Genomic DNA, 25,852 nt, shown 5'->3' with positions numbered 1-25,852 from the left:
AGACAACAGGAACCCTACGCCAGTCGGCTGCCAGATTGAGCGGCATCAATTCCGGACCTCTGGGTTTCCTGCACAGGCTCCACGCTGCACACCACGATCGGCTTTGCGGCCCTAGCCCGTAATCATTTGGCAGCGACCGGGCTACTTGCTGGACAACCCTCCTGGAGAGCGGAGGGTGTGGCGGGGGAGATACGGGACTCGGCAGAAAGGGTGACCTGAGGGCCTCACTACCAGTGCAGAAGCGGCCGGTGCTAGAACGAAACGGCTTGCGCCGACTGGGGGTGGCACGCACCAAACCGGGAGCTGATGGACCCTGGCTGCTCCGTGCTAGTGGAGCCACAAGACACTATGTGCTGCGCTGCTCCATATCACGCCACAACAAGACAGCAAGACTCCTTCCGAGACCCCGAGAAACCGGAGCTGGAGGGGCTGGAGGAGCTGCAGGCTGTGCCCAACCATCAAATCCTCGAGAGTGAGAGGTAGAGTGTCTGAACAAGTAAACACCGGGTGGATACCAGGTATGAGGGTACAAGCAGGACCCAGACAGGGTAAGGAGATGTTTTCATCTAACTATAATGTCCATTTAACTTTGTTTTTTTCCAGTCAATTTCTAAGGTTTTTGTAATGAAAAGTAAGTTATAATTACCATACCCAACTATAAAGTCACTTAAAACTGTTTTTTTTCAGTGACTTTCCAGAGTTTTTTAACGTTAATTATTATGATTACCATACTGAATGCTACCCACACAGCACAAGGACTTCGGCCGTGTGCTGTTGGCTGTGGGTCCTGCATCCAACTCCTCACTGGCAGCCAACCCGATGCCATACACGGCCTGCGGCCATGTGCAGTGTGGGGTTGGCCATGGACCAGTCCTTCTCCCAACCCCCACTGGCACACAACACCCTCCTCCAGGTGCGCACAAGTCATGCACAGTGGAAGGTTGGGCACAGTACCTGGCACCAAAACTCCTGTGCACCAGAATGGCTGATTTTAAGGAATGTCATTTTTAGGTCGAGCCTAGAGCAGCGCATGCGTTGCTATAGGAAATCGACCTATTGGAATCAGTTCAGCTTTCTTCAGCTTTTGAAGAAGCTTGTGCATGTGGTTCTCACACGCTATTGGCCAATTGTCTCTGGCTTTAGTACGCAATTGGCCAAAGGCGTGTGCATGTCCCAGCTTCTTGGAAAATGTTTACTCCTAGAGCATTTTGCTCTCGGGAGCCAGCAGCAGCGCGCAGGGCCATATGGTTTAAATTAGCATGCCTGCGCTTCTCTGTTTATACAGTGGCGTGGGAAGGCTCTCCTCACGCTCAGCTGCTCGAGTGTTAACATGCCTGTACATCTTTATTATTTAGTCCTATTGAGGAAACTGACGATATCTGCTGCAATAAGGACATATATTGCTCAGAAAAATAGGCTTACTGTTTCAAGATGAGAATAGAGTTTTTCATGGTGCTTGTTTGAGCGCCATCACGTTGTGTTTGGCATTCGCTAGGTTTTGCTGTCCCAAAAAAGGTAAACAGAACAATTTTCAGCAGGATTGATTTTGTTATTCAAGTTGGCCGTTATTTTCACAGTTTGTATTTGTTTAGTCATACCAGGGCATGTGCACTACTGTCCCTGAAGCGTGTCTTTTCCTCAGTCTTGACAGCAGCCTTTACAGAGTCACACTGGGAAAAACCATCTTGTGATAAGAAGCTGTGACTAGCTATGATATATTAGTAATCATGGAAGCATTATAGTAAGCTGGACGGGCTACTTACTTGCCAGCGTTAGCCCATCAGCTAGAACATTCTGTAATTACGTTGGAGGGGGAAATTTCAAGAGACCGAGTTACTAGAATATTTTTTATGCCCTCTGCTGCATTACATCTTCGCCCACAATTGCGGACTCATACAACAGTAATACTGGGCAGATGCTGAAATGACCACTGACAGCAGCAATGTTACCACCAGTTATTTCTCAGTTGTCTGACTCCTAAGTCTTTGGCAGCTATGGTAACATCAGCGCAGCCATTTACAAAATATTTATGGGTGCGTTTTAAACAAGAGATTTAATTTGAAAGTGGCAGCAAAAAAAACTTGCGAATGCACTAACACTTTGAGTAGCAAGGCTTGGTGCAACCAAAACAATCTTTCAGTGGTCCCCATACAGCTGTATTTACACGCTGAAAACGAGGGTAGGTGAGTGGGAATTTTGCACTCTGCTTTGAATACTGCGATATATTCATTATTGCGCATATCATTTCCACAAACAGGCAAATGTGTGTGCTACGTTTGGGGACTCCCTCTATGTGAAATATTGCTGGTGAGGACTTGCTGTATTGTGTTTAGCAACTATGCACGGCAGTCCCCATACATTGCCATTAACACTTAGGCAGGCCTAAAATAATTCAGCAGCACGGAAAACGACATTTGAACCAGACTAGGAAAGGTAGCACCTTGAAGTGCACATTACGGTCCTGGTCTGCCCTTAGGCATGTTCATTTGTAACTCACTTATGCAAAACATAAGTAGGAGGTGCTAAATGTGGAGAAAAGCTTTAGGTCTTGGACCTTTTTCGGCCAATGACATGGATAGACTGTTTCAAGTCCTGCTGTTTTTAGAGTAAATTTCCAACTCTGTGGCTTGTTTCGCACTTCAAAATCTTCCAAACTACTTCCGTGGAACTTTAAAGTCATTCCATTTCATTTTTTATCTTTGGTGCAATTAAACAAGTCTGTTATTGTGTCCACCTCTCACGTTTTATTTATATTTTTTGTTGTCATTTACAACAAAAAAAAATCTGATGCTTTGGATATTAAAAGTGGTGGCTGCACCATTTTCTCAGCCAGGAGTGATGGAAAATGGTGGGAATAGCTGAAGTTGAGAAGCTGCCGGATTTTTAAAATGTTTTTGGCGCTTGCGTGATCTAGTAAGAAACATGTGCATGGTGATTTTATTATGAGCTCACGAGGCTTACACTTTACTTATTGATTAGTTTGCTTTGAAATTGGCGAAATCTCATTTACTAACGGATTTCTGCGAAGTATAAGTGACGCCCCAGTTTTAGAGTCCATTTTTTGAGGAGCAATATTTAATTTAAAATTTTTAAAAGCAAAACATTTTGTTTTTCTTGCATGTATGGGACATTTTAAAAACGCCTTCGCTCTCGGACAACCGCTTCTCTACTCAATGGCATAGGCAACTCGAACCCTACGAACTGGAGTTTTCTTAAGCCCATGTCTTCTGAGCAGGCCTGTTTTCCTCTTGAACATAGTAGGGTCAGCCTTTTAGGGCCTACCTTAAGGATGATATGGTGGACTCCCGGTAGAATGAAGAGGAGTAGAGTGCTCTGTTCTCTCCCCCTTCCCCTTTACGTGGAAATATGCCAAATCTGCAGTGAGCTCCAGTTCCATCCTGTCTTAAACACTCGGTTAACCTGCAATCTGACAACGACCAGCACTTCCGTCCAGCACCACCCCATTTTGTACCACTTTGCTCGCCATAAGTTGGCAGGGTATGCTCAGACGTGAGTCCCTTGCTCACTTTGCCACTGGATTCAAGCAAGCCGGGCTGAAGACGGCTGAAATGCCAGAAACGGGTCCTCGGAAGCTTGATTCCGGTCCCTGGAAGGCATTGCTTGGCAGTTCGGGCTGGACTGTTCCCATGAGGCACAGGGTCAGACTGATTTGCATATGGCCATGTCTAAACTGGGGTGGCAGAGTGGGCTAAAGAACGGTGATGGATGAAACCCAGATCTGTTGACTGGGTGTGAGTGTTTGATTGGTTCAGATGCTCCGTCCACCACCACCCCATTTTGTACCACTTTGTTCGCCATAAGTTGGCAGGGTATGCTCAGACGTGAGTTCCTTGCTCACTTTGCCACTGGATTCAAGAAAGGCGGGCTGAAGACGGGTGAAATGCCAGAAACCAGTCCTCGGAAGCTTGTTTACGGTCCAGGGAAGGCATGGCTTGGCAGTTCGGGCTGGACTGTTCCCATGAGGCACAGGGTCAGAATGATTTGCATATGGCCATGTCTGAACTGGGGTGGCAGAGTGGGCTAAAGAACGGTGATGGATTAAACCCAGATCTGTTGACAGGGTGTGAGTGTTTGATTGGTTCAGATGCACCGTCCATCACCACCCCATTTTGTACCACTTTGTTCGCCATAAGTTGGCAGGGTATGCTCAGACGTGAGTCCCTTGCTCACTTTGCCACTGGATTCAAGCAAGCCGGGCTGAAGACGGCTGAAATGCCAGACCCCCGTCCTTGGAAGCTTGTTTCCGGTACAGGGAAGGCATGGCTTGGCAGTTCGGGCTGGACTGTTCCCATGCGGCACAGGGTCAGACTGATTTGCATATGGCCATGTCTGAACTGGGGTGGCAGAGTGGGCTAAAGAACGGTGATGGATTAAACCCAGATCTGTTGACTGGGTGTGAGTGTTTGATTGGTTCAGATGCTCCGTCCATCACCACCCCATTTTTTAACGCCCAGCACTGCTTCATAGCTCTGACGTTGTCAAACTGGAATGTTTTAAAAAGTTATACAGCAACCATGCGGCAGCTGCATAGAAAGAACTATAAAGTGGTGGGCATGGGCCCTGTGCTTGTATTGTAAGAGATGTTCTGTTTAAGTCTTCCATCAGTTATTCGTATTCAAGAGAGGAAGGTTAGCTTGTATACTTGTTGGACCTCGTGATGGATTCACATGTCTTCCAACAAGGAGGAGCAATAGTAAATTGGCATTGTTTCAGCAAGTTAGTTTTGCTATTTTCTGAAAGTCACAAAGATGACTGTTTCTGTCTGCCTCTATTTATAAAACACTCATTCTGCTATTGGTTTGACTGTGCAGTGCCATATATAAAACTGTTATAGATTGATTCTTGAATCCACAGATTGGGACACGATCACTGCCCTGGAGTCTAAGTACGTTCATGGTCCCCTGATCGTCATGTGAGCAGAGTATTTTGACCTCCGTTGATCCTTTCTTCTATGCTGTATCCTCCTTAATGTTCGCCTTTTCTTTCTTGTAAACGCCCACAAATAGTGTTGTGTATTTCCCAGAAGTAAGTGACGAGCGGTTTTGATGATTTCTTGGTCGTAGCACTTGACTCTGCGCCCACCTCACAACACACTACAAGGCTCTATCCACCCTAAAGCCGATCTGAATGGATGTTATGAAATAACAAGCATTGGTAAAGCCAGTAAGCATTCTCTTTAGGACCTATTGGCTTTGCCAGTGTTTTTTAGCTGAGCTGTATGGCTTCCCCTATGCTGTACACCATAGCTAAAGAAGAATGGAAAAGCGTATAATGTAGCTGCCTGTATCGTTTTGTAGGTGTGAGCACCATGCAAGTGCACGCCTTCTAAATGAAATGGGTGCTTTTTTTCTTTTTGGCTGGGATTGATAGACGAGGTAAGGCTGAGTTTAGGGGTTAGTAGAAGTATTGGGAGAGAAGGCCGATTTTATGATTATGAAGTGCATAGAGGTTAAGGGAGGCAAGGGTAAGTTTAGACTTCAGGTGATGGAAGAGGTAAAGGGTGACTAGGATTAAAACAAGCATTGGCATAACCAACAGGTCTCGCCTTTGGGACCTCATAAGTATTTAGTTATGCATCACAATATCCTCAATGCAACTATATTAACTGGTGCATGGCTAAGGTCCCAAAGGCGAGACCTATTGGCTATACCAATGCTTGTTTAGTAAGGCAGAGCTATTGACTTGGGCAACATGCCACAACATAGAAGCATAAAGAGTAGACCTATTGGCTTTATGAAGGGTTCACCATATTAACATACATAAAGCACACTTACAAGTGATTCTTAAAAATATTTTCAATATAGTTTTTTTTTTTTTTTATTTACATAACATTTAGTCTTTTCTTAACAGTTTTCAGACTACAAAATGCAGCCATTTCCCTTCAGCAGATCAGTTCCAACTGGACCTGTACTGGGATCCTGCTGATGGTGTGACTCTTGACCCTCATGTGCTGTCCCCAAGGTTTAGCACCCTTGGCTATTGTCAAAGTGTTCTTTACCTAAAATTTCCTAAAAACTGAGACTTAGACACTTTTTTCTCAGAGACACGACAGGGGACCGGGACCAACCTGCCAAACTGATCCAATGACGGTGCATTGCCGCTGGACCAAAGATTTAGGTTGCTCCCGCTACTTTCTTCTCCATAGCAGCAAATCCGATCCAGCGGGACTGGGCAGAGAAAACGTCCAGCCTTGTGAAGAACTCTTCAGCCACAGCCTGCTGCCTTGCCCCGCTGAGGATTTTTGACTCCCATTCCAGTCTAAAGGTAAAATTTCACCAGGACGAACCTAGCCCCTGTATCTGACTCAGGTACTGTTGCCAATTGGCCTTAACTTTTGAATTTGTACAGGTCCAGCCCAAGCAGAAGACCACGGTTCAAGCTTGATGCATTTTGGTGCAATTTTTAAACTTAAATGTTACTCTGGTTCTACTTATTGGAGTTTTGTTGTTTTGGTGTCATTTTACTTATTAAAAATATACTCTCAGTCAATTTTTTTTTATTCGGTTATTTTTGCAACCATAAAAGAAAACATCCAATATAAAAAAGACAAAAAATATGATAACATTAATTATAGACAATCTGATCTAGGTGTTGAGATAGTGTTACACCACAGGGCATCAAGTCAAGAAATTCCAAATGTAAAAAATGGTAACATTTCATGACAGTAATCATATGCCAGCATGCAGACAATAAAGATATAAATACTGAAGACAGCTCACATGTCCCACATGATGCCATGAAACACAGAGGTTAACTCTCTAAATGTCAGATAAGAGTCATAAAATAATTGTCCAGGACATAATACGATGATTTAAATGAACACATTAAAAAGTACCATTTATCAATGAATAAATATCACATAAAATTCAGAGAAATATAACAAAATCCATGAGAAAGACTCCTAATTTCCCGACTAAGTTCCATAAACAGACTGCTGTGGAGATAAATCTATACACCATCAAGCATGTCTAATCATCATACAAAAGCAGGAGGTGATACAAGGCTGGCCTACATTCCCTGATATTTAAAAAACTTAATAGGGGGATGATAAAATCCCTCCTCGGTTTGGTGTAGAGCCGACAGAAAACAGGAATTGCAACATGTTCTGAGTTGACTTAGAGTAACATGGACATGGTTCAAGAGGTCAGCATCACAATAAGACTTATGGAGGTAAGACACCAGCAAAGGTGCAATGCTAAACCTGAATCTAAAAAGATAAAACATTTTCGAATGAATAAAAAAAAGGGGAGATAGGGCCTTAGACACTGAGGGCAGACTAGAGGCAAATATTCCAAAACTCTCCTTTCCAATCTCCAAGCACTCACTGTTCTGTTTTAAACCAAATAAAAGATACAGTTTCAGCTTGGTTTTTGAAAACCTAGCAATTAATTCAGGGTTATAAAAGAATCTACCTTCCCCCTTAACTCCAACTGCTTTTTTATATAGCAAAGCCATGGTATATTTTGCATATGATCAAGACTCCGGTATTATTGCACAATTGAGGGCCGGCACATCGTTTGCCCATCCTAATGCCTTAACAAGGTTGGTGCAATTTTTGTACAGTGACCAAGTGTGTTCGGGAGACTACTAGGGACTGTTATTAATCGTCTGAGGGAGGTGTCCTCTACTGCCTGAAGGCATGATGGATTACAAAACCCCCAAACTCCTTGCCCAGTACAAAATTACAGAGCAGGAGCGGGCCTTATAGATTTTAATGACAGGATCAATTGGTCTGGATCCTAATTTCCTCACGAACCTGAACAGTGCCTCCAAGTTTTGGTTGAAACTGATTACCCTAGTTTCAAACAAGTGATGTCAGGATACCTTCTGATTAAAGGGGACACCTAAATAAGAAAAAGTTGGAACATACAGCATCCTCTCATCATTAATAAAACACAACTTTAAATGTAAAAGAGGAGGAGTTTTACCAACCATCACAACATAAGACTTAGCCGTATTAGTCTTTAGACCCAAATCGGTCAGAATATCATTAAATCTAGTTAAAAGCGCTTGCAGACCTACACAGGTTCTAGACATCAGCACACAATCATCGGCATAGAGTACCCCCGGAAGCTTTCTAGTGCTCATCTTTGGGACATCAACATGCTCTCAATTGAGGCAGCTCTCCAAATCGTTACTATATGAACACAATAAAAAAGGGGCAAGCGCACATGTTGGGCGTACCCCACGGTTCATTTTGATGGGAGAGGTGAGTTCCCCATCCGCCCCATACCCAACTCTTCCACTCACATCCTGATGCGTCTGTGCAAGGGAATAAACTAGAGATATATCTATGCCCAGATCCAGCATTTTCTCCCCACAGTGTCCCTCTTTCCACCCATTTAAAGGCCGATGTCAGGTCCATAAATCTTAAATAGAGGGGGCCATTCTTTGCTATTATATACTTGTTTATTACCAGGTGGGGGTTAAGGCACTGTTCGACAGTGCTCAGGCCCCTCCTGAAGCCATAGAGTATATTAGAAAGCTTCCCTCTTTCAGTTACCCAGGTTTCCAAACAATCCAGAACTACCCTGCCCATTAATTTACATGAACAACCAATCAGCGAGATTGAGCGATAACACTTAGGGTCAGGCCTGTCTCCCTTTTAAACAAGCATTTGCAATGCAATAGGTCTCGCATTTGCGAGACTTTGAGCAACTGGCATTGTAAATGACAAACCTTTTATCTATGTGTTGATTTTAAAAACAGATATATAAAAGCTTTACGCTTAACATGGTTAAAGGTAAAGCTCGGGTGCCACGATTGCTGCAAAAGTAAAGAAAAACAAGCATTCACAATGCGGCTGGCTGCCCGGTGCGCGGTGACACTGCAGGGACGACATCTCTCTGCGGCTCCTGGGGTATGACGATGCTGCTCCTGACGTAGTGACCGGTCACCTCTGGTGCGCAAGACAAATATAATACATTTTCTAAGCCTGCACAGTGTCCTTATTTTGGCTCGAGTAACCTTGACGTCACCAGAGTTGTGACGTAAAGTAGAGAGACTGGCGTCGCAAGCCCCTTGGCTGGTGTCGAAGTAGCAAGTCTGCGTGAATGCAAAAAAAAAGTGCTTGGGAGACAGTATAACACTGCCAGTATAACGCTGCATGTAAAAGATCCAGTCCGGGTGGGCAGGGCCAAAAGTGGACAGGGCGGTAACAAGGAGGGACTAAAAAGTCTCACATTCAATGGAAAGCCAGCGTTTAGCATCAACGATAACACAAGCTAAAGGAAAGAAGGGGTAAACCCTACACTCTGTTTGATTATAAGAAGCCTCGCAGCGCGAGCAGCGCATGCACGCTGCAACACAGGTCTGCGAGACCTAAAAATGGGTACTATAGTCACGTTTGACCAAGTTTAGGCGGGCCCTGGGAACCTATACAGCTTAAGATATCGGTTAACAATGGGAGCCAAAGGTCAGGATTCGCTAGAAAGAGGTCGGAGGGAATGCCATCTGGGACAGAAGCCTTATTCTTTATAGTTTGATTTAAGGCTTTTGTGACTTCCTCAAAATTTGGAGGTGCCAGCTATATAGGAGGAGCACCTGATTGGTTTTCAATGAATTTCAAAGTGCAAATGTGCTCCTTTTAATTTCTGTATACACTGGCAAAATGCTGAACCCATACCTCAGGCATGATTGCGGCGTTGGTACTACTGTTGTGGGAGCTTTGAAAAAAAGTAGAATTGACAGTTTTCAAAACAGTCTGGGGTCTTTATTAAAACTTGCTTCATGAAGTTTTACCCAAGCCTCATGTCTAATACCCATCTTACGTTTCACAAGGATAAGTTACTTACTTTCGGTAAAGCCTTATCTGGTAGAGACATGATCTAGCTGCAGATTTCTTACCTTTGAACTTCCAGGCGTCAGGCTGGATCTGGAAGATTTTTTTGAGCAGTACCCCTGCGCGCCAGTAGTTGGCGTCGGTCGCAACTGTGTGACGTTGTCGGCGTCATGTTACGACTTTATAAGCCAGAAGGGCGCAGCCAATAAGTGACTGACCATGGTGTGTTAAAAAAATTTGAACTAGGGCCTTGTCTGCACAATATTTACAAAACATATTCCATTGGCAGGCATATACCGATTTTGTGGAGGGACGCCTGGCTGCCAGAATAACCCGACAAATTTCAGAAGCGAGGTCAAAAGCTGTCAACTGTCACTGCTCAATCTCCACGCAAGGAGGCACAGAGTGGAGAACCCTCCCCTGCTTCTCTGACAGAAGATCCTCCTTGAGAGGTAGCCTGACTGGAGGATCGATTCGCATGTCTAACAGCTCGGGATACCAAACTCTCCGTGTCAAGTCTGGAACCACAAGAATCACTTGTGCTCAGTCGCTCCTGATCTTCTTGAGCACTCTGGGCAGGAGTGTTATGGGCGGAAAGGCATATAAGAGGCCTGATCTCCACTCGTGACAAAAAGAGTCTCTGAGCGAGAGCCACCTTGAAAACTCCAACTCGCGAAACAGCTGACATTACGCGTTCTTTTCAGAGGCGAACAGATCAAACCAAGGCTCTCCCCACCACTGAAAGAGACCTTGTGCCACCTCCAGATGGAGACGCCATTCGTGATCCGCAAGGCACCTTTGGCTGAGCTTGTCTGCCCTGACGTTGAAAGAACTGGCCAGGTGTTGAACCACATTCCAGCCAATTCCAGAGAAGTAGGGCCTCTTGACAGAGAGTCCACGACCCCACTCCGCCCTGTTTGTTGCAGTATCACATGGCGACAGTGTTGCCTGTAAACACCTGTACGAGACTTCCCTTTATTGATGGCAAATAGGCTTTCAGTGCCAGCCAGATCGCCCGAAGCTCTCACAGATTGATATGGAGCTTGGCTTCCGCCGGACACCAGAGTGCCCTGATCTCTACCTTCCTCACATGACCGCACCATTCCAGAAGGGACACATCTGTCACTACTGTGAGGTGTATGTGGAGACAAGAGAGGGGTCTGCCCTTGAAGCAATCACAGTCCGTCAGCCACCACTGCAGGTCATTTGCAGTACCCTCTGAATTTATGAACCAGGTCGGTGAGATTTCCTCGATGCTGTGCCCATTGGAGCATCAGGTCCCACTGCAGAACCTGCATGTACCACATTGCATGGGTCAACAGCAGGATACAGGAAGCCATGAGGCCCAAAAGCCTCAGAGTCATTCTAACCGGAACCCAAGATAGAGGCTGAAACATCAGTATCATAGCCTGAATATCTTGGACTCGCCGTTCGGGAGGATATGCCCGAAACTGCACTGTGTCCAGAACCGCCCCAATGAAAAGGAGCATCTGAGAGGGTGTCAGGTATGACTTTGGCACATTAATAGTGAACCCCAGCCCACCTTCAACAACCAGTCGTCGAGATAGGGGAAGACTGGAACCCCTGATCTCCACAGATAGGTTGCGACCACCGCCATCCCTTTTGTGAACACCTAAGGGGCGCTGGTGAGGCGAAAGGGGAGCAGCGCAAATTGAAAGTGCATGTGACCACTGCGAACCGTAGGTAGCGACAATGGGCAGGCAGGATGGGGATATGAAAGTAGGCATCCTGAAAGTCCAGTGCTACCATCCAGTCTCCTGCGTCCAAGGCAGTCAGAACCTGAGCAAGAGTGAGCATCTTGAATTTCAGCTTTCTTAGGAAGTAATTGAGGGCTCGGAGGTCTATGATAGGGCGAAGACATCGTTATTCTTTGGGACCAGGAAGTAGAGGGAATAGCAACCACTGCCTACCTCATGCCCTGGATCCCTCTCTATAGCCCTCTTGAGAGAGTTGAGACTTCTTCAGGGAGTATAGCAAGGTGATCCTTCAGCAGCCGATCGTACACTGGAGGCATAGAAGGAGGGGTTGTCTCGAAGGGGAGGGAGTAGCCCCTTTGGACTATTTGCAACCTGTCCGATGTAATGTTTTGCCAGTGGTGAAGATGATGGTGTATTATGCCACAGACTGGCTGGGAATGATCCAGGGGGAACGGACTAGGACGGTTTTGAGGAGGAGGAGGGGATGGTGGCTTTGCTCAGCTTCTGGTTTCCTGACCCACTAGGCCGGGGTGAACCGAGTCTACGGCCCCGCAGAGGTTGCTGAACTTGTGGAGGCCTCTGCCTGGGAAGGGTTGTGCTGCTGACATGCCCTTCCTTAGCCACGAAAGGAGCAAACATTGACTGAAGCCCTGGGGGCGGTAGTAAGGCCCAAAGGCTTGACCGTGGCCAGCAAATCTTTAAAGCACTTAAGGGCAGCATCCGCCTTGTCTCTGAAGAGAAGGGAGCCATCAAATGGCATGTCCACGAAGTTGGCCTGGACACCCCCCGAAAACCCAGATGTTCTCAGCTAGGCGAGGCGATGAACTACCACCATCGTGGAAATCACCCTACCTTGCGAGTCCTTTGTGTCCAATGTCGTGTCTGATAGCGAACTTAGCTGCGCCCCTCCCATCCGATATAGCTGGTGAGAGTAGAGCTCGGTCCTCCTCTGAGGCTCTGGGCAGCACTATTGCTACCGTATCCCATATGGAATGGGACTAAGGGCACAAGAGGCATGCGGTTGTTCACCTACTGCAATGCTAGGTTGGCAGAAGAAGACATTTTGTTCCCAAAGTTTACCAGCCTCTTAGATTCCCTGTCCATGGGTGCGGAAGGGATGCACCATGAGAAGTGGAAGCTTGGACCACAAAGCTTTGGGGGTGGGGTGGGTGGTGAGGAAAGTTGGGTCGCCCAGTGCGGGCGATGCCGGCGGGCGATTGTCCTATTCACAGCAGCCCTGTGCTGGGTTTGGACCATGTCCCCAGAAGAACGTCAGTCAAGGCCAGTAGGGGTTCCGAATTCAAGATCCCAGGCTGCAGGACCTCTGTCAAGACATTTACCTTAACTGCCACTGTAGGAAGCTGCAGGTCGAGGACCTCCTCCACCCTACGCACCACCATGGCAAAAGATGGTGCCAGGTTAGAAGGGGGAAGCATGCCAGAGTCTGGGGAGGTGTCCAGACCACTGACATCACCCAATTCCTCATACCACTCCATGTCTTGTTGCGAGACGGGCGGGGTGAAGTTGAAGCCTACTTCGACTTCTTGTGCTTCTTGTGGTGCTGCTTACCTGACTTTGACGAAGAGGACTTTGATTCACTGGAGAAGTGCTCGTAACTTCCTCTAGACCAAGACTTGGAACAGGATCGACACAAACGAGGTGACCTCCGTGGTGCGGGCCACAAGAAGCTTTAGGGACCTCTCCCTCAAAGCATTCTGTGCCATGGCTTGGCAGTTGAAGCACGACCTTGAATCCTGGTTGCGCTCCAGGCACCGAAGACAAACCAAATGGGGATCCGTGACTGACATAGCGCGGTGAAAGGCGCTGCACGGTTTGAATCCTGAAGTCTTCTTGCTTGACATTGAAAACCTACACACCAACGACAATGACAAAAAGTCGAAAAAAGTCTGTCAAAAAATTGCAGGGGGTAGCTCTCTTCAATGTATCGGCACTAATGGCACGGAAAGCAAAGAACTGACGTCAAGGTGCCGGAGTGGCGGTTATATTGACGATGCGGACAATGTACCCCACAACGCCATGCAGAGTCGACTGACTCCATCAACTGGCGCACAGGAGTAATGCTGAGAAAAATCTTCCGGATCCAGCCCGATGCCTAGAAGTTCAAAGGTAAAGAATCTGCGGCTAGATGTCTCTAGCAGCTTTGCCTGTTTATATTCATATTGAGAGTGTCTCACAGCTGAGTTATCCCTGGGTTTTTGTTCCAAAGACATAATGAGATTACTATGGGATCGTGAACAATTGCTGTTAAACCATTTATAAGGTCTCTGAAATCTCGGTTTACTATCCCCTCGTAATGCTACATTAATTGTCTCAATTATTTCAGCAAAAGCTACTAGCATGGTTGATGGGTTTATTCCACTTTCTAGGCATTCCAAAATGTGTGCCTTGTTAGAGGTCAGTATCGGTTGCAATACAAGGTCCGGGTCCAGCAAAACCCACTTTTGCATGAGACCCTTATTTTTCTTGTAAGTTCTGGGATGTCATTTTGATTTCCAAATAGATATACTAAACTGGGTCTAAAATAAATAGCTAAAGGAAAGTGGTCACTAAAACACACCTTTAGAATGGTGAAATCCACTGATTTCGGCATATAGTATTCAGAAAGAGCAATGATATCAATTAGGCTACCCTGGCCTCTACCCATATAAGCAACTGGTCCGATGCCACCTGTTTAGTGAGATCTATTGTTAAAAACAGAGAGAATTTTCCCACAAGGGATATATTCAAAATGACAGTCACCATTCTTTGTCCCACCCCCAGGCTACATGCAGACTGCATAGACAGGAGGCATAATTTCCAATTAAAATCCTCCCCCAGAGGAGAATAAAATCCGTATTGAGATCCAATAGATGCTTGCTAAAATTATTATGACAAAAATTAACTATGACTAATGTTACATTCTATGTGTATAAAATGTTGATAATTTGGAAATGCGGGGATTCAAGGTGCGTCTTGCCCACACTGTCAGCTAAGGTAGTTGCCAACAAGTAAACACCCCTTAAGGTGACCACCCACTGCCACACCTGCCGGGGTATAAATGGATAAATATCCATCAATATGGACTATATCCCTAGCCCAGGTTTCTTGAAGACATATAATGATATAACCTTTCAGAAGGTGGAGCCAAGCCTCATCCCTCACCTTGTTCAATCGACCTGCGAAGTCCCAAAACAGGCACCCAAGAACAATAGAATTATTTCTAGCTGACAGGCCTTGTCTACTTGCATAATCACTTTCCCAGAAGTCATCCACAGACCTCTGAGCGATGTTTAGAGGTGTCAAATTAACAACCATTTCTGGTTCCAACATAATTGGAGTTTCCGCATTCACAATAGCATTGGCCATAGGCATATCTACACTACCTTCAGCATCTATCAATACTGTCTGACAACCAGTATTCAGGGTGGTTCTAGAACCCAAACAGTGTAGTCATTCCACTTGTTCCAAAGGAGAGAAACAATTAAAAGTTGGAATGACAAAGGCTGATTTACACACTAGTCAACATGATGAGACCTCTGTATTTGGTTTATACAAATAACCTACTGTACAGCCATAATGGAACCCCTTGAAGTTGTAGACCTTGATAGTTAGAGAATTAACCAAGTATATATTTTTTAATTAATGGCGACACAATCACCAACATCAGCCTTCAATTGTGAGTCTATCCATGACACTCGCTCAACATTATTTATATTCCTAACTAGTTCCTCACAGTTTGGTCAGTTTGAGGTTCTTGCGAGCCAGTGCACAGTTTTGCTCTTTAATTATAACATATCTTCTTCCCTTTCAGGTTGTAAAGGTGGAACGCTTTTAAGCACTATGAGCAATGGAGTTGCTTCCGGGGGAAGGTGAAAAACTCTGTTAGTATTTCTTCCCTTTTTCTGGTATCGATTAGAAAATGGTTCACCGCTCTCTACAGTGTTTGACCCAATTGCAATTGATGGTAATCCCCTACTTTCTTCCGAGGTTTGATCTCCGTTTGCTCCGATTTGGGACGAACAGAACAAAGTTTAATCAGACGTATATTTGGCTAGTTGGCAGGACGCTTGCTGATAATCAGACATATTCTGCCTCTGGAGGGGCAAATAAGTCTGCAGAGATGGTAGAGTTTCTGCATCCGGTACCTTTTTAGTTCCACTGGTTAGACTAGACACATTTTAACCAATCAGGATCTTCAAAGAGGTATCAATACTATTAAGAATGCTCAAGAGAAGGTCAAAGAATGTTTTCACAGTTTTTTCCAAAGTGCTTACAAACTGTGCATGAGATGGTATCTCACCCAAACCCTGGATTCCTGGTTATATTCCTGGTTCCATGCCGTGGGTCTCCCTCTGACTAGGTCCTTTTATTCAGCTGTTGTTAACTAGCATATGCCATGTGCTGCTCTTCTGTTTCTCCTGGAGACTTTATTTGGCACTTTTCCTGGCTACCTGTCACTAATGCAAGCCATAGGGGAGTCCTCTGTTGCTTCTCAATTGCCTCTAGCATAAAAAGTTTGAAATCTGTCCATACTGCAAATGGGCGAATGTCACAAGCTGAACATTAGTCAACAGCCTCAACTACCCTTTTGGACTGACTGCTGATCTTTCACCTCTTACTCACTCGCTGACTCTTCACTTTACCTAACACACTCCTCTTCCTACAGAGACTATTAAATGCCACCTCAGTCGACTACTGCATCAACCTATTAATTCAATGTAAATTGAGTTAAAACAAAGATCATCTACCTTGTTGTTTGAGTTCCTCTACTAGACGTCATGGTATCTCTTCTCAGCTTAGCATTGCCCCAGGGTCTAGGCGCTTATCGCTAATGTGTTAACCCCATCTATTTCCTGGTAAGTTTGCATTGCTGCCAGGGATAGGAATGTATTAATTGTGGGTAGATAACTTTCTCAATAGACAACCCAGTGCTTGAACTAATCTCTCACTCTACACCAACACCCTTCTGAACAACGTCAACACTTTTCGGGAAAACTATGTGAACATCCATGCCACAATTAAAAAACACAGCCTTCAGCACCCTAGTTCTTTAAAGACATTGCTGATAATTAGCCATCCATCCATAAGAAACCAGGAAAGAAAATGGAAAAAAACAGATCTCCCAATGATCTCATGATACTAAAGGTCCTCCTCGCAACATGCAGACAGGTCATCACATCAGCCAGAACGAAGTACTTTACCAACACTATCAATGAAGCAACCGGCAGAAGCAAAAATCGTTTCAAGGCAATGAAGCACAGCATCATCCCACTACCACAGAAAAGTGCAATGCCATCAACCTCTTGTTCAGTGGAAAAAATACAGAAGATTAAACAGCACATCAATAACATGAAGCAAACTTCATCTCTTATGCACACCCTTCCGTCAGCACCATCTTCAACATTCAAATCCTTGTCTTTTGCGGATCTGGCAGACATACTCACTACTCAAAGCTACTTCTTGAGAAAATGATGTTTTGCCTTGTTCTTCATCAAAGCTCTCTTGAAGAACACTCTCTCACTCTTATTCACTATTGTCAATGCCTCTCTCACTCAAGGCATCTTCTCAGAAGCTCTCAAGACAGGCCCTATCCTCCCACTCCTAAAGAAATCTACACTAGACCCAAATGACCTTGCCAAGTCTCAGCAAATTACATTACACATCTACCACTCACTGTAAGCATCACTGAAAAAAGGCCTTCTATGTTTAATTCCAAGACCACAATAATTCTATCCATCTCCTGCGCAAGTCTGGCTTCAAATTATGCTGCAGCATGGTGACTGCCACAACCTTACAACAAATGAAGAGGACCCCTGCCTTCCAATATTGCGCAACCTCTCTGATGTCTTTGACACAGTCAACCTTGAACCCTAAAGTCTGGAATGGGGTTCACAAGCACTCTCCTTCCCTGGTTCTCCTCCTGCCCTTCCAATAGACACCAGTTTGCCCACAGGGGCACCTCCAGGTCCCAAACACCGGGATTCTATACTTCTATACTGTGCCCTGTAAACTTCAACCTCTACATGGAGGTGCTTGGTGGTCCACTCACAGAGAACAGTATCAAGATTCACCAATAAGCTTATGATACACAGCTGTACTTTAAAGTCTCCTTAGCTTCAGACATTCAGTGCCTCAGACCCTGCCTGTACATCATCCAGACCTGGACGTCCAGCAACTATCTGAAGCTCAACTCAACCAAGACAGAAGTCCTGGTATTTTCAATGAACAAAACAAAGTGCACCCTCAAGGAACACAATAACAAAAAACAAAGACATCTTAGTAAGGGGTTTCTCTTCTAAAGAAAGTGAAACGGTTTCGTCCAGAGACTTTAGAACTGCTGTTCAAGCTCTCATACTCATCAGGATGGTGATAATGCTCAGCTCCATGGCATCCGAGACTCCACATTGGCCCCCTCCTGGGCATCATACATACCATAATATGTCTCATCCAGGGGTAAAGAAATATGATAACGTTACCTGCATCCTGACCATTAGCACCCCACTCATCTTGCAGACAAGCTCACTATCTCTGATGATTTTCGGCGCACCTGCAGCCAGGTCACAATCAGACTGCAAACTAAGAAGAGTAAATAAAGAACAAAACGAGACAGCAGGCCTTTTGCACTAGGCACCCAGGGTCTAGAACAACAAAGTCCCTGTGTCTATCTATATGCCCCCAACTCTCCTCCAAACTTAGGAAACAGCTTAAGAAGAATCTATTTAAGGAACACTACATAACAATGTTTAATAGTCCAAAAAAAACAGCAACCTCTCCTATCACTCGTTGACTTTATGTTTGTCCTATACCCTGTACAATGCTCCGCTGCCTTTTCGCTTGGATTGTGCTATCAAAATAACACATACATGTATACACAGTTTCTGGTGGATTAGTGTTGGTGCTAGAAGCTAGGATTCTTTCACTCCTGAGATCACTCCATTTTATTATCAGGGTCTGGGGTTATGTCACTTCCTGAAAGACTTGATAAAGCATTACAATTGCAGTACTTCTGCTAGAATGCAGCTACACAACTTGCATGACTGCTTGAATGATCATTCTACGACGGTATGAGCACTCACCTAAATTGCTTCCTACGTGACAGATCTCTTCATGACCAACTGAAACCTTTGTGCATGGTTAAATCACTCACACTGGGCTCCCAGAAAGTAGTGTGCTGCTCAACCACAATGTGCTTCAGAGATTCACCAAAGGTAAGTGCAAAATAAATACCGATACCATACCATGCCCCAAAGAGCACTCTTATTTGCACAGAACAGCACCATACATATGCACTAGATAAACCAACACAATGCAACACTCACACCACCCACTGCTGTCATAATGCACTTGCAGGTGTGGCTGGTCTGGGAGAAGCCAAGCAGCAGTGAAAACACTACATTACACAATCAAACCTGGGGGAGAGGCCGGAAGCATACAACATTGGCTTGACTCTGCTCACTGCAATATGCACTGCCCAGCATCCCACTCCAGACGGACAGAATTCCTAATGCATCATGCCACGCTGTATTGGGCCCTGCTCCTGTGTGGTGTGATACGAAAGCCATGCTGTTTACCAGTCAATGACACTGCAGCTGTTGTAGCTTGTGGTGCAACAGCAGGAGGTACAGGGGGATGGACAGTAAGAGGGTTGTTTTCCTCTGCAGCAGTGAGCAATAATGAGGTACCTCCAATTAAATTCAAATGGGGATACGGAAACTGGTTCATGTGTCCTAGAGCTATCTTGGTTTATTGAGCTCCAATTGTAACAGCTGGAATCCTGTAAAGCTGGTGTCCTGAAACCACCTCACAATTGGGTTCACACCAAACACTATGTGCATCTCAATAGCAGTTGACCTGTAGGTGGACTACAGCTGTATGACAGCAGGGAACTGGGCAGTGACCACATCTGCTACCACGTCAGTAACAAGAACAGTGGCCACCACAGTAACTACAACAAGGACCATAGCATCAACCATAACAGCCACCAGGGCAGGAACAACGCCAGCGGCAATACTTCTGCTACAGCAGTAACACTATAACCACATGGATCATAGCAGTGACCACAATTGTAAATCACTGAGAATTTTCTTTTTTTTTAAATGATGACTGGAATGCTTGAATTAATCTCAACAACTGATAATTACTATGGGATGGATTTAGAGAGCGGGTCCAACCATATGCAAATCCAATAGGAAAAGTCCAGCATCAACAGCTAAGAGGAGGGCCCCCTAAGAGAACCACAAGCAATGCTAGATCAGTTTCAGCTATGTTAGACCTCATCATTGAGGTACAGCAAGGAGACGACCCTCACTTGGGCATGCCCTTTTCATAGAGGGCATCTCACCTAGAATAATAAACAAGCATAGGCAAAACCAATAGACCTAGTTTTATCCCCAACAGTGCAGTGGACAACCCGTTGACATCCACTGCAATGTGAACCTGTGGTACCCCAGGGAGGGCATGGGGCAATCTTAAGTGCTTGCACCGGAGGCTTTCTCACTCCCGCCTTCTCGCTCGATTCTCTCTTGTAGTGATCACTCAAAATAAGGAGAGGAATACCAAACTAAGAATTTCTATCTTCAGACCAGAACAAGAGCTATGATTGAACAGTGCACAATGGTTGGGATAAATGGAATCATTTACTTCTTCGTTCAGATATTGGTATTGAATTTTATGAAAGGCTGGAAAGTTAATACCTCACTTGTCTGTGCCAAATCAGTGACTTCTTCAAGATAGATTCACAGAATGTTACCAAACTCACACATTTCATTAGAAGAAAAAAAACATCTTTCGGGTCTCTAGTAACAGCGAACGCCGATATTACATTAAAATAATGAAGCTACCTGAACCTTAAAGAAGTAAACAAAATGAAGATAGACCAGTTATGGAGACGTTATCAAAGTCTACAAATGCAAGGAAAACAAAATAGATAACTTTTCATAATTAAGTATAGCATCTGAAATTGTTTTTCCTAGTGAATCCTCGAGTCGGTAGCTGTTATCATTGGTTTGTGATCATTACAACTCAGGACTACTGTATTGAGCAAAAGGTTTTCATAAGACAACCATCAAGCACACAGGGGCCTGATTTAGAGCTTATAGGACGCCATATCACAAGTGACATTGAATATAATGCACTTGTAATTTAGCAAATGTGATATCCGACACATTTCTGACGGAATGACACGTTTGCCAAACTCTAAATCAGACCTACAATCATAAAATTACAAAGGTATTCAAACTTACAGTTGGCTAAGTAAAACACTATTTGTCCCAAGAGGGTTTAAAAAGTATCATCACAGAGCAGATTCTTAATTGCCACAATCTGTCACAAGGGTGTAACCAACAACAGAACCCATGCCTACTACAGTAATCCGTGAGATTCCTTGGACCAAAATCCTTCTCTGTAGGATTTCATACAATACCATTCCACCATTGACAGGATTAATGTTAACATATGTCAGACTTCTGCCAATATCGAAGCATTTCTTTAGCTATTGTCACTGTCTTGCCACCATAACCAACTCAGTCCTTCCGTATTGAGTATAAGCTTTGCCACAAGTCAAAAAGTGAAATATAAGCACTCTTTAAATTGGAAGCACATCACTTTGGCCCATTCAAATCCTGTACTCTGTGCAACCAACATGAGGGTAGAGTTCAAGCCCCTCTCTCGGTAGTATACTGAAAGCTCCTTTTTTTGTAGATTATATAAGGTCGAGTGAAAGCTGCACTGTCAAGCCAGACCTACAAACGGACCTGAAAACAAGAAGGACAGAGCCCTGATGCTCATAAGGATGAGCCACCATTATGTGATTGAGGAAGAGAGCACGGGAATCGCTGTTCACCCACTACTTACCTGTCAATGGTCCATTCCTTCCAGCTTGACTCCCTATTTCCCATTGATACCTTAATTTTTCACAAAGGGGAGTCTTATCCTGTTGCATTGCCTGGTAAGCAGCTCCACATTTATTTAAGTTGTCCCTCATAGCTTGACCCTTGCAGCTGTCTTTCCCTCTACTGTGCTTCCATACCAATATCCCTTATTCCATATTATCTTCTTCCATGTTGACCATGCCCTTCTCCTGCCAGCATTTATTAATTCCTAAGGGAATCACATTCTCACCCCCCTTTTATTCATGTTGTTAATCCCTTCTTGCTAGATGCTCACTTTTCCTGAGCTCAACATTCCTCTACCCATCTCATCTTTAGCTTTTTTCCATATTCAAACTCTTTTGTTTCCTGTATTCTCTCTGCTCCCTACCTTGTTTTTCTTTGCAACCAGATCTCACTGTGGCTTTCATCATCTCATCTTCTCGCTCTGACAGATCTTGTAAACAGATGGTGCGAATCACCTTCTCCTTTTGGACCATTTTCTCTTCACTGCTCAGCAATGCCCATCTGCATCCCTCACCTCTCGTCCTACCACCTGAATATTTGACTTTATCATATCTATCCTTCCCCATTTGTGTTCTCAGTTCTCACATTCTCTCACCTCTTCACAATACCCATTTCATTAGCCCTTCTCTGTTCATCGCAATGTTTGTATGTTACAGTGCATCACAAATTGCTGTCCATTGCGGCCTCGCACAGCTTCCATGCATTAGGTTCCAACTCCAAATGTTCAAGCAATCTCTAATTTCCTCTAACATCTGTTTTCTTTTGAGTGAGCTTCTGCATGGGACTCACCAAAACACTTTGCTGTCTTCCAGTCCTCACACCTAATATTTTGTGTGATGCAGTTTTTAGGTCTGGGTTTTGACAGGACAGCTATGAAACAGATCTATAATCAATACATAGAGTAGGCTTTGGGTCCCCAACTTCGACCAATGGCTTTCTTGGACAGTCTTTTTCAGGCGTTGGCTTGAGAATTTTCAATTATGTTTTGGCTTGGCCTAGTGGACTATTCATCTCTCACCTATTGCTATTGTATGTTCAGATGTATCATTTTACTTGCACTCCATTCTTGCATTCAGCTGCATGAGGGACAACATTAGAGCCATAGCACTTTCGTACCTCTCCTGCTGTTTCTCTCCAGTGTTTCTTGTTCTAAGGTGTTAATGATGATCGTTAGCACATCAAAATGATGCCGGTTTTCTTTGCAAGTGCTTGTTGTATATACCACGTCTTAGGGTCACACAGTTTCAAAGCACTGAACGGCAGCAAAGAGGAAAGTTTGGATATATATTGTGCTAGTTTGCCACCTGCCAAGCTTGTCTTTTCATGATTGCTTCCACCCTGTGCGGATCAGCACTGTTGACTTAAAATGTACTTTGATTTATGCTGTGTGAGAACAATTAATTAATTTTCATGGTTGAGATTAGTTAAAAGCTTACCCAGAAGCCAGGCATACAGTCTCCTGTTCAAAGACATGTCTCTGCGCAAAACAACGTGGAGGGCTGCCGACAAGATTCTGATCATATCAGGACGAGTTGCCTAAATAAGAGAAAATACCATGATAGTGAACCACCATGGATGAGTAGGCAGATAAAGGGAATGCTAGATTGGAGAACCTTACTCGAGAATCTGACGCTGAAGGTTACGTTTCACTCTAAAAAAATTCAGTGAACAATTTATTTTCAGGTTAAAATGACATTAATATGATGTGTGCAACTGAAGTGACACAAACTCTAATCCTAACATTGATAACATTTTCATTATTTCAATTTATAAACAATATCACATTTAAATGGTCACAACAAATACTGTATATCCTTTCATGTTCTGTGAATTTAAAAGGAGTAGAGTGAGCTGGTACTGACTTTCTACTTATATTATTTTAGAAAACGTAAAGTGGAGAAATATACAAATGTTTATAAAAATATATTATTACATTAAGTGGCATGCAGTTTTCCCGACTCGTATCAAGCTTAAAAATATATAGTATATTTAAGTATTAGGGTGGCATTTCAGCTTGAGAAAAAATCTATAAAGTATTAAAAAACAGATTGTACAGTTAAAAAAACATAGTAATGGCCCTTTCTGCCAACACAAATGTATTATAGGCAACAAAAAAAGCTTAGAGGCGTGGTAATTTGTAAACCTGCTTGCAATCAATTCTCACCTGACTCATATGGAAGGGGAAGCAGAAAAGTATAAGGTCCAGGGTGCTCCGTTGTACCAGGACACTGGAATCTTGTACAGATGTACTAACTGCCTCTACCTGTCATGAAAAAGAATCCCGTCAGATAGAGACCACAGCGGTCATCAAGCGTCCTTCAAAGGTTTATGGTGGCAGATTCACCTGGTAGATATTGGTGTTTATAATATATACACATACCTAAAAAATAGTTTATATAACACAAAATGTTTATGACATAACAAAGAAATTGTTTGATCAGCTGAATGTAAAACTATGTAATCGGATGACAGGTGTAACGCTTTCAAATTTCCAGGATTTTAGGCTGGTATACATGTAACGCGAGACGTCACTGTTATAAAGGTGGCAGGACAGCAGTCATGTCCGAAAGCCGCCAGGAGAAGCAGGCAGGAGGACCTTCAGGGCGGAATGAGGGCGTCTTTATGTCCCCTGGCAAATTTAAAAGCAAGCTAGAATAGGTCACGAGTAGTACCTGCACTGATCCATTTCTTTTCTCTGATGGCAGCAACCTTAAATAGTGAGAGTCCATTGAGGATGACAGACAGTCTTATTTTAACACGGGATGCTGCGTTGAATTTATGTGCCCATTGCACTATGTTACGAAAAACATTAGCTCAGTAGTAAGAGATCCAGACTATTTCACAAAGCAACGGACCTTACAAATAATTGCCCACCCCTACATGGTGCCTGCCACATTTCACCTTCCTCCAGCAGCGCTCCATGGAAACAATCACCAGTTGGTCATTTTTGGAAGCACCAAGTTGGTTGTATAGCTGACTGAAACAGGAGACAATATATCATGCTTAAGTCAAAACTGTGCTAGGTGGACTAAGTGTGGTGTGGTTATGGTAGATTGTCATAGTACTCATTTACATTTTAAAAAGTTATAGTAACAAGAATCAAGAGATTCTGTACATTTTACCTATATAAAGAATTCAGCAATGATTGATTTCCTCTGAGCATTTTTCTCACTCGGCACTATTTACAACAAACCGATTCACAAGTTTATTTCGGTATCTAAATTCCATCTAGCTGTACAAATACCTTAATTTAAGATTTCAAGTTTTCATTCCAGATACTCAGACTGAGGAATGGTGTGAATGTGCACACCTGAATGGGACTCACCACAGCAGATATTGCCAGTGTGTCAGAAATGTTGTGTTGCTAAATCCTCTCTTAAGAGCAGGGTTTGTGTCTGCCCTAGGTAATTCCAACTGCAAAGATTGGTTCACACCCACAAACTTAGACGTTTGAGTACATTCAACAAACATCTGCAGGTAAATTCCCATGACCTAAATGTTAGGGGGTTTATGCCTAAATAACAGGTTTAATTCAGTTTGCAGGCTTTGAAAGAAGTTGGATGGAGTGTATGGAAAGAGGATTTCTCCACAAGAAAAAAGAATTCCACAAGGGAAAATGAAACAAAAGTTGTCAAGTGCAAAAAACGTACACAAGCACAGCTTGTAATAGGTAAAAGGTGGCACATTCGAGTACGCTTGTGACTGAGTTAGCTGTAGCTTCCCAGGGCATTGCCTAACATTTTCTTTAAAGGTCCCAATATTATCAAAACATCAATCTCTGGAACTGATAATTCCAGGCACAGAGACACCAGACCCAGAGACTGTAAGCAGTTACTGTACCCAGCACCCACCTGCCCTCATGCTTCAGCATGGGGCGCAGAGAAAAGTCTTCTCCGGAGCTGAAGTAAAAGAAACACTGCCCTCTCACCACTGCCTCATTAATCCGTGGCAGGAATAAAAAAATCCTAGAAATTTTACTAGACACGCAAGTCTTGTGGCTTAAATAATCTGCTGGACCGAATTATAATGCTCTTTACCCATAAACTGGTTTCAAATTATGTGATCCTGGGCAAGTATTTTAATTCACGGAGTCATCATTTTCTTCTTTATCACATATGAGCACCTTCAATTATGCAAGTTCAGCATGTCTGCTGTTCCGAAAACTGTTTTGTTTGATTTAATTGACTAAACCTTTGCTCCGTATAGAATACAAATCTAGCCACATATAGGATACATATGACTGCTGACTTGCCTCAGTTCATTAACCGCATTGTCATCAGTGCGGGGGCAGCTATGTTTCTCAAATCATGTTTAAAAACGGTCACTTTTATTAAATAAATAACTAAAGCATAAAGTAGTAGCACACTGTCATTTGCAATCAACAGATTTTACATTGAAATGGTCACAGAATTTCCCACTGACAAGTGGTATAGCGTACA

The 25,852-nt window shown here is 43.9% G+C and overlaps 1 protein-coding gene across 2 annotated transcripts in view; it reads right to left on the bottom strand.

Annotated features, from left to right (window-relative positions):
- The window catches only part of DOP1A (DOP1 leucine zipper like protein A), a 1,012,538-nt gene that overhangs the window by 774,888 nt on the left and 211,798 nt on the right, over positions 1-25,852 (bottom strand). For both annotated transcript variants that reach the window (XM_078648131.1, XM_078648132.1), the window contains 2 exons: positions 23,578-23,676; positions 22,850-22,949 (listed from right to left, as the gene is read on the bottom strand). In XM_078648131.1, the coding sequence (XP_078504257.1) occupies positions 22,850-22,949; positions 23,578-23,676 (199 nt within the window). The remainder of the gene's footprint in view (positions 1-22,849; positions 22,950-23,577; positions 23,677-25,852) is intronic.

Source organism: Lissotriton helveticus, chromosome 6 (genome assembly GCF_964261635.1).
Source record: "Lissotriton helveticus chromosome 6, aLisHel1.1, whole genome shotgun sequence".
In the NCBI taxonomy this organism is placed as follows: Eukaryota; Metazoa; Chordata; class Amphibia; order Caudata; family Salamandridae; genus Lissotriton; species Lissotriton helveticus.
The sequence above is the reverse complement of the archived record's forward strand: the minus strand, read 5'-3'. Positions and strand labels throughout refer to the sequence as shown.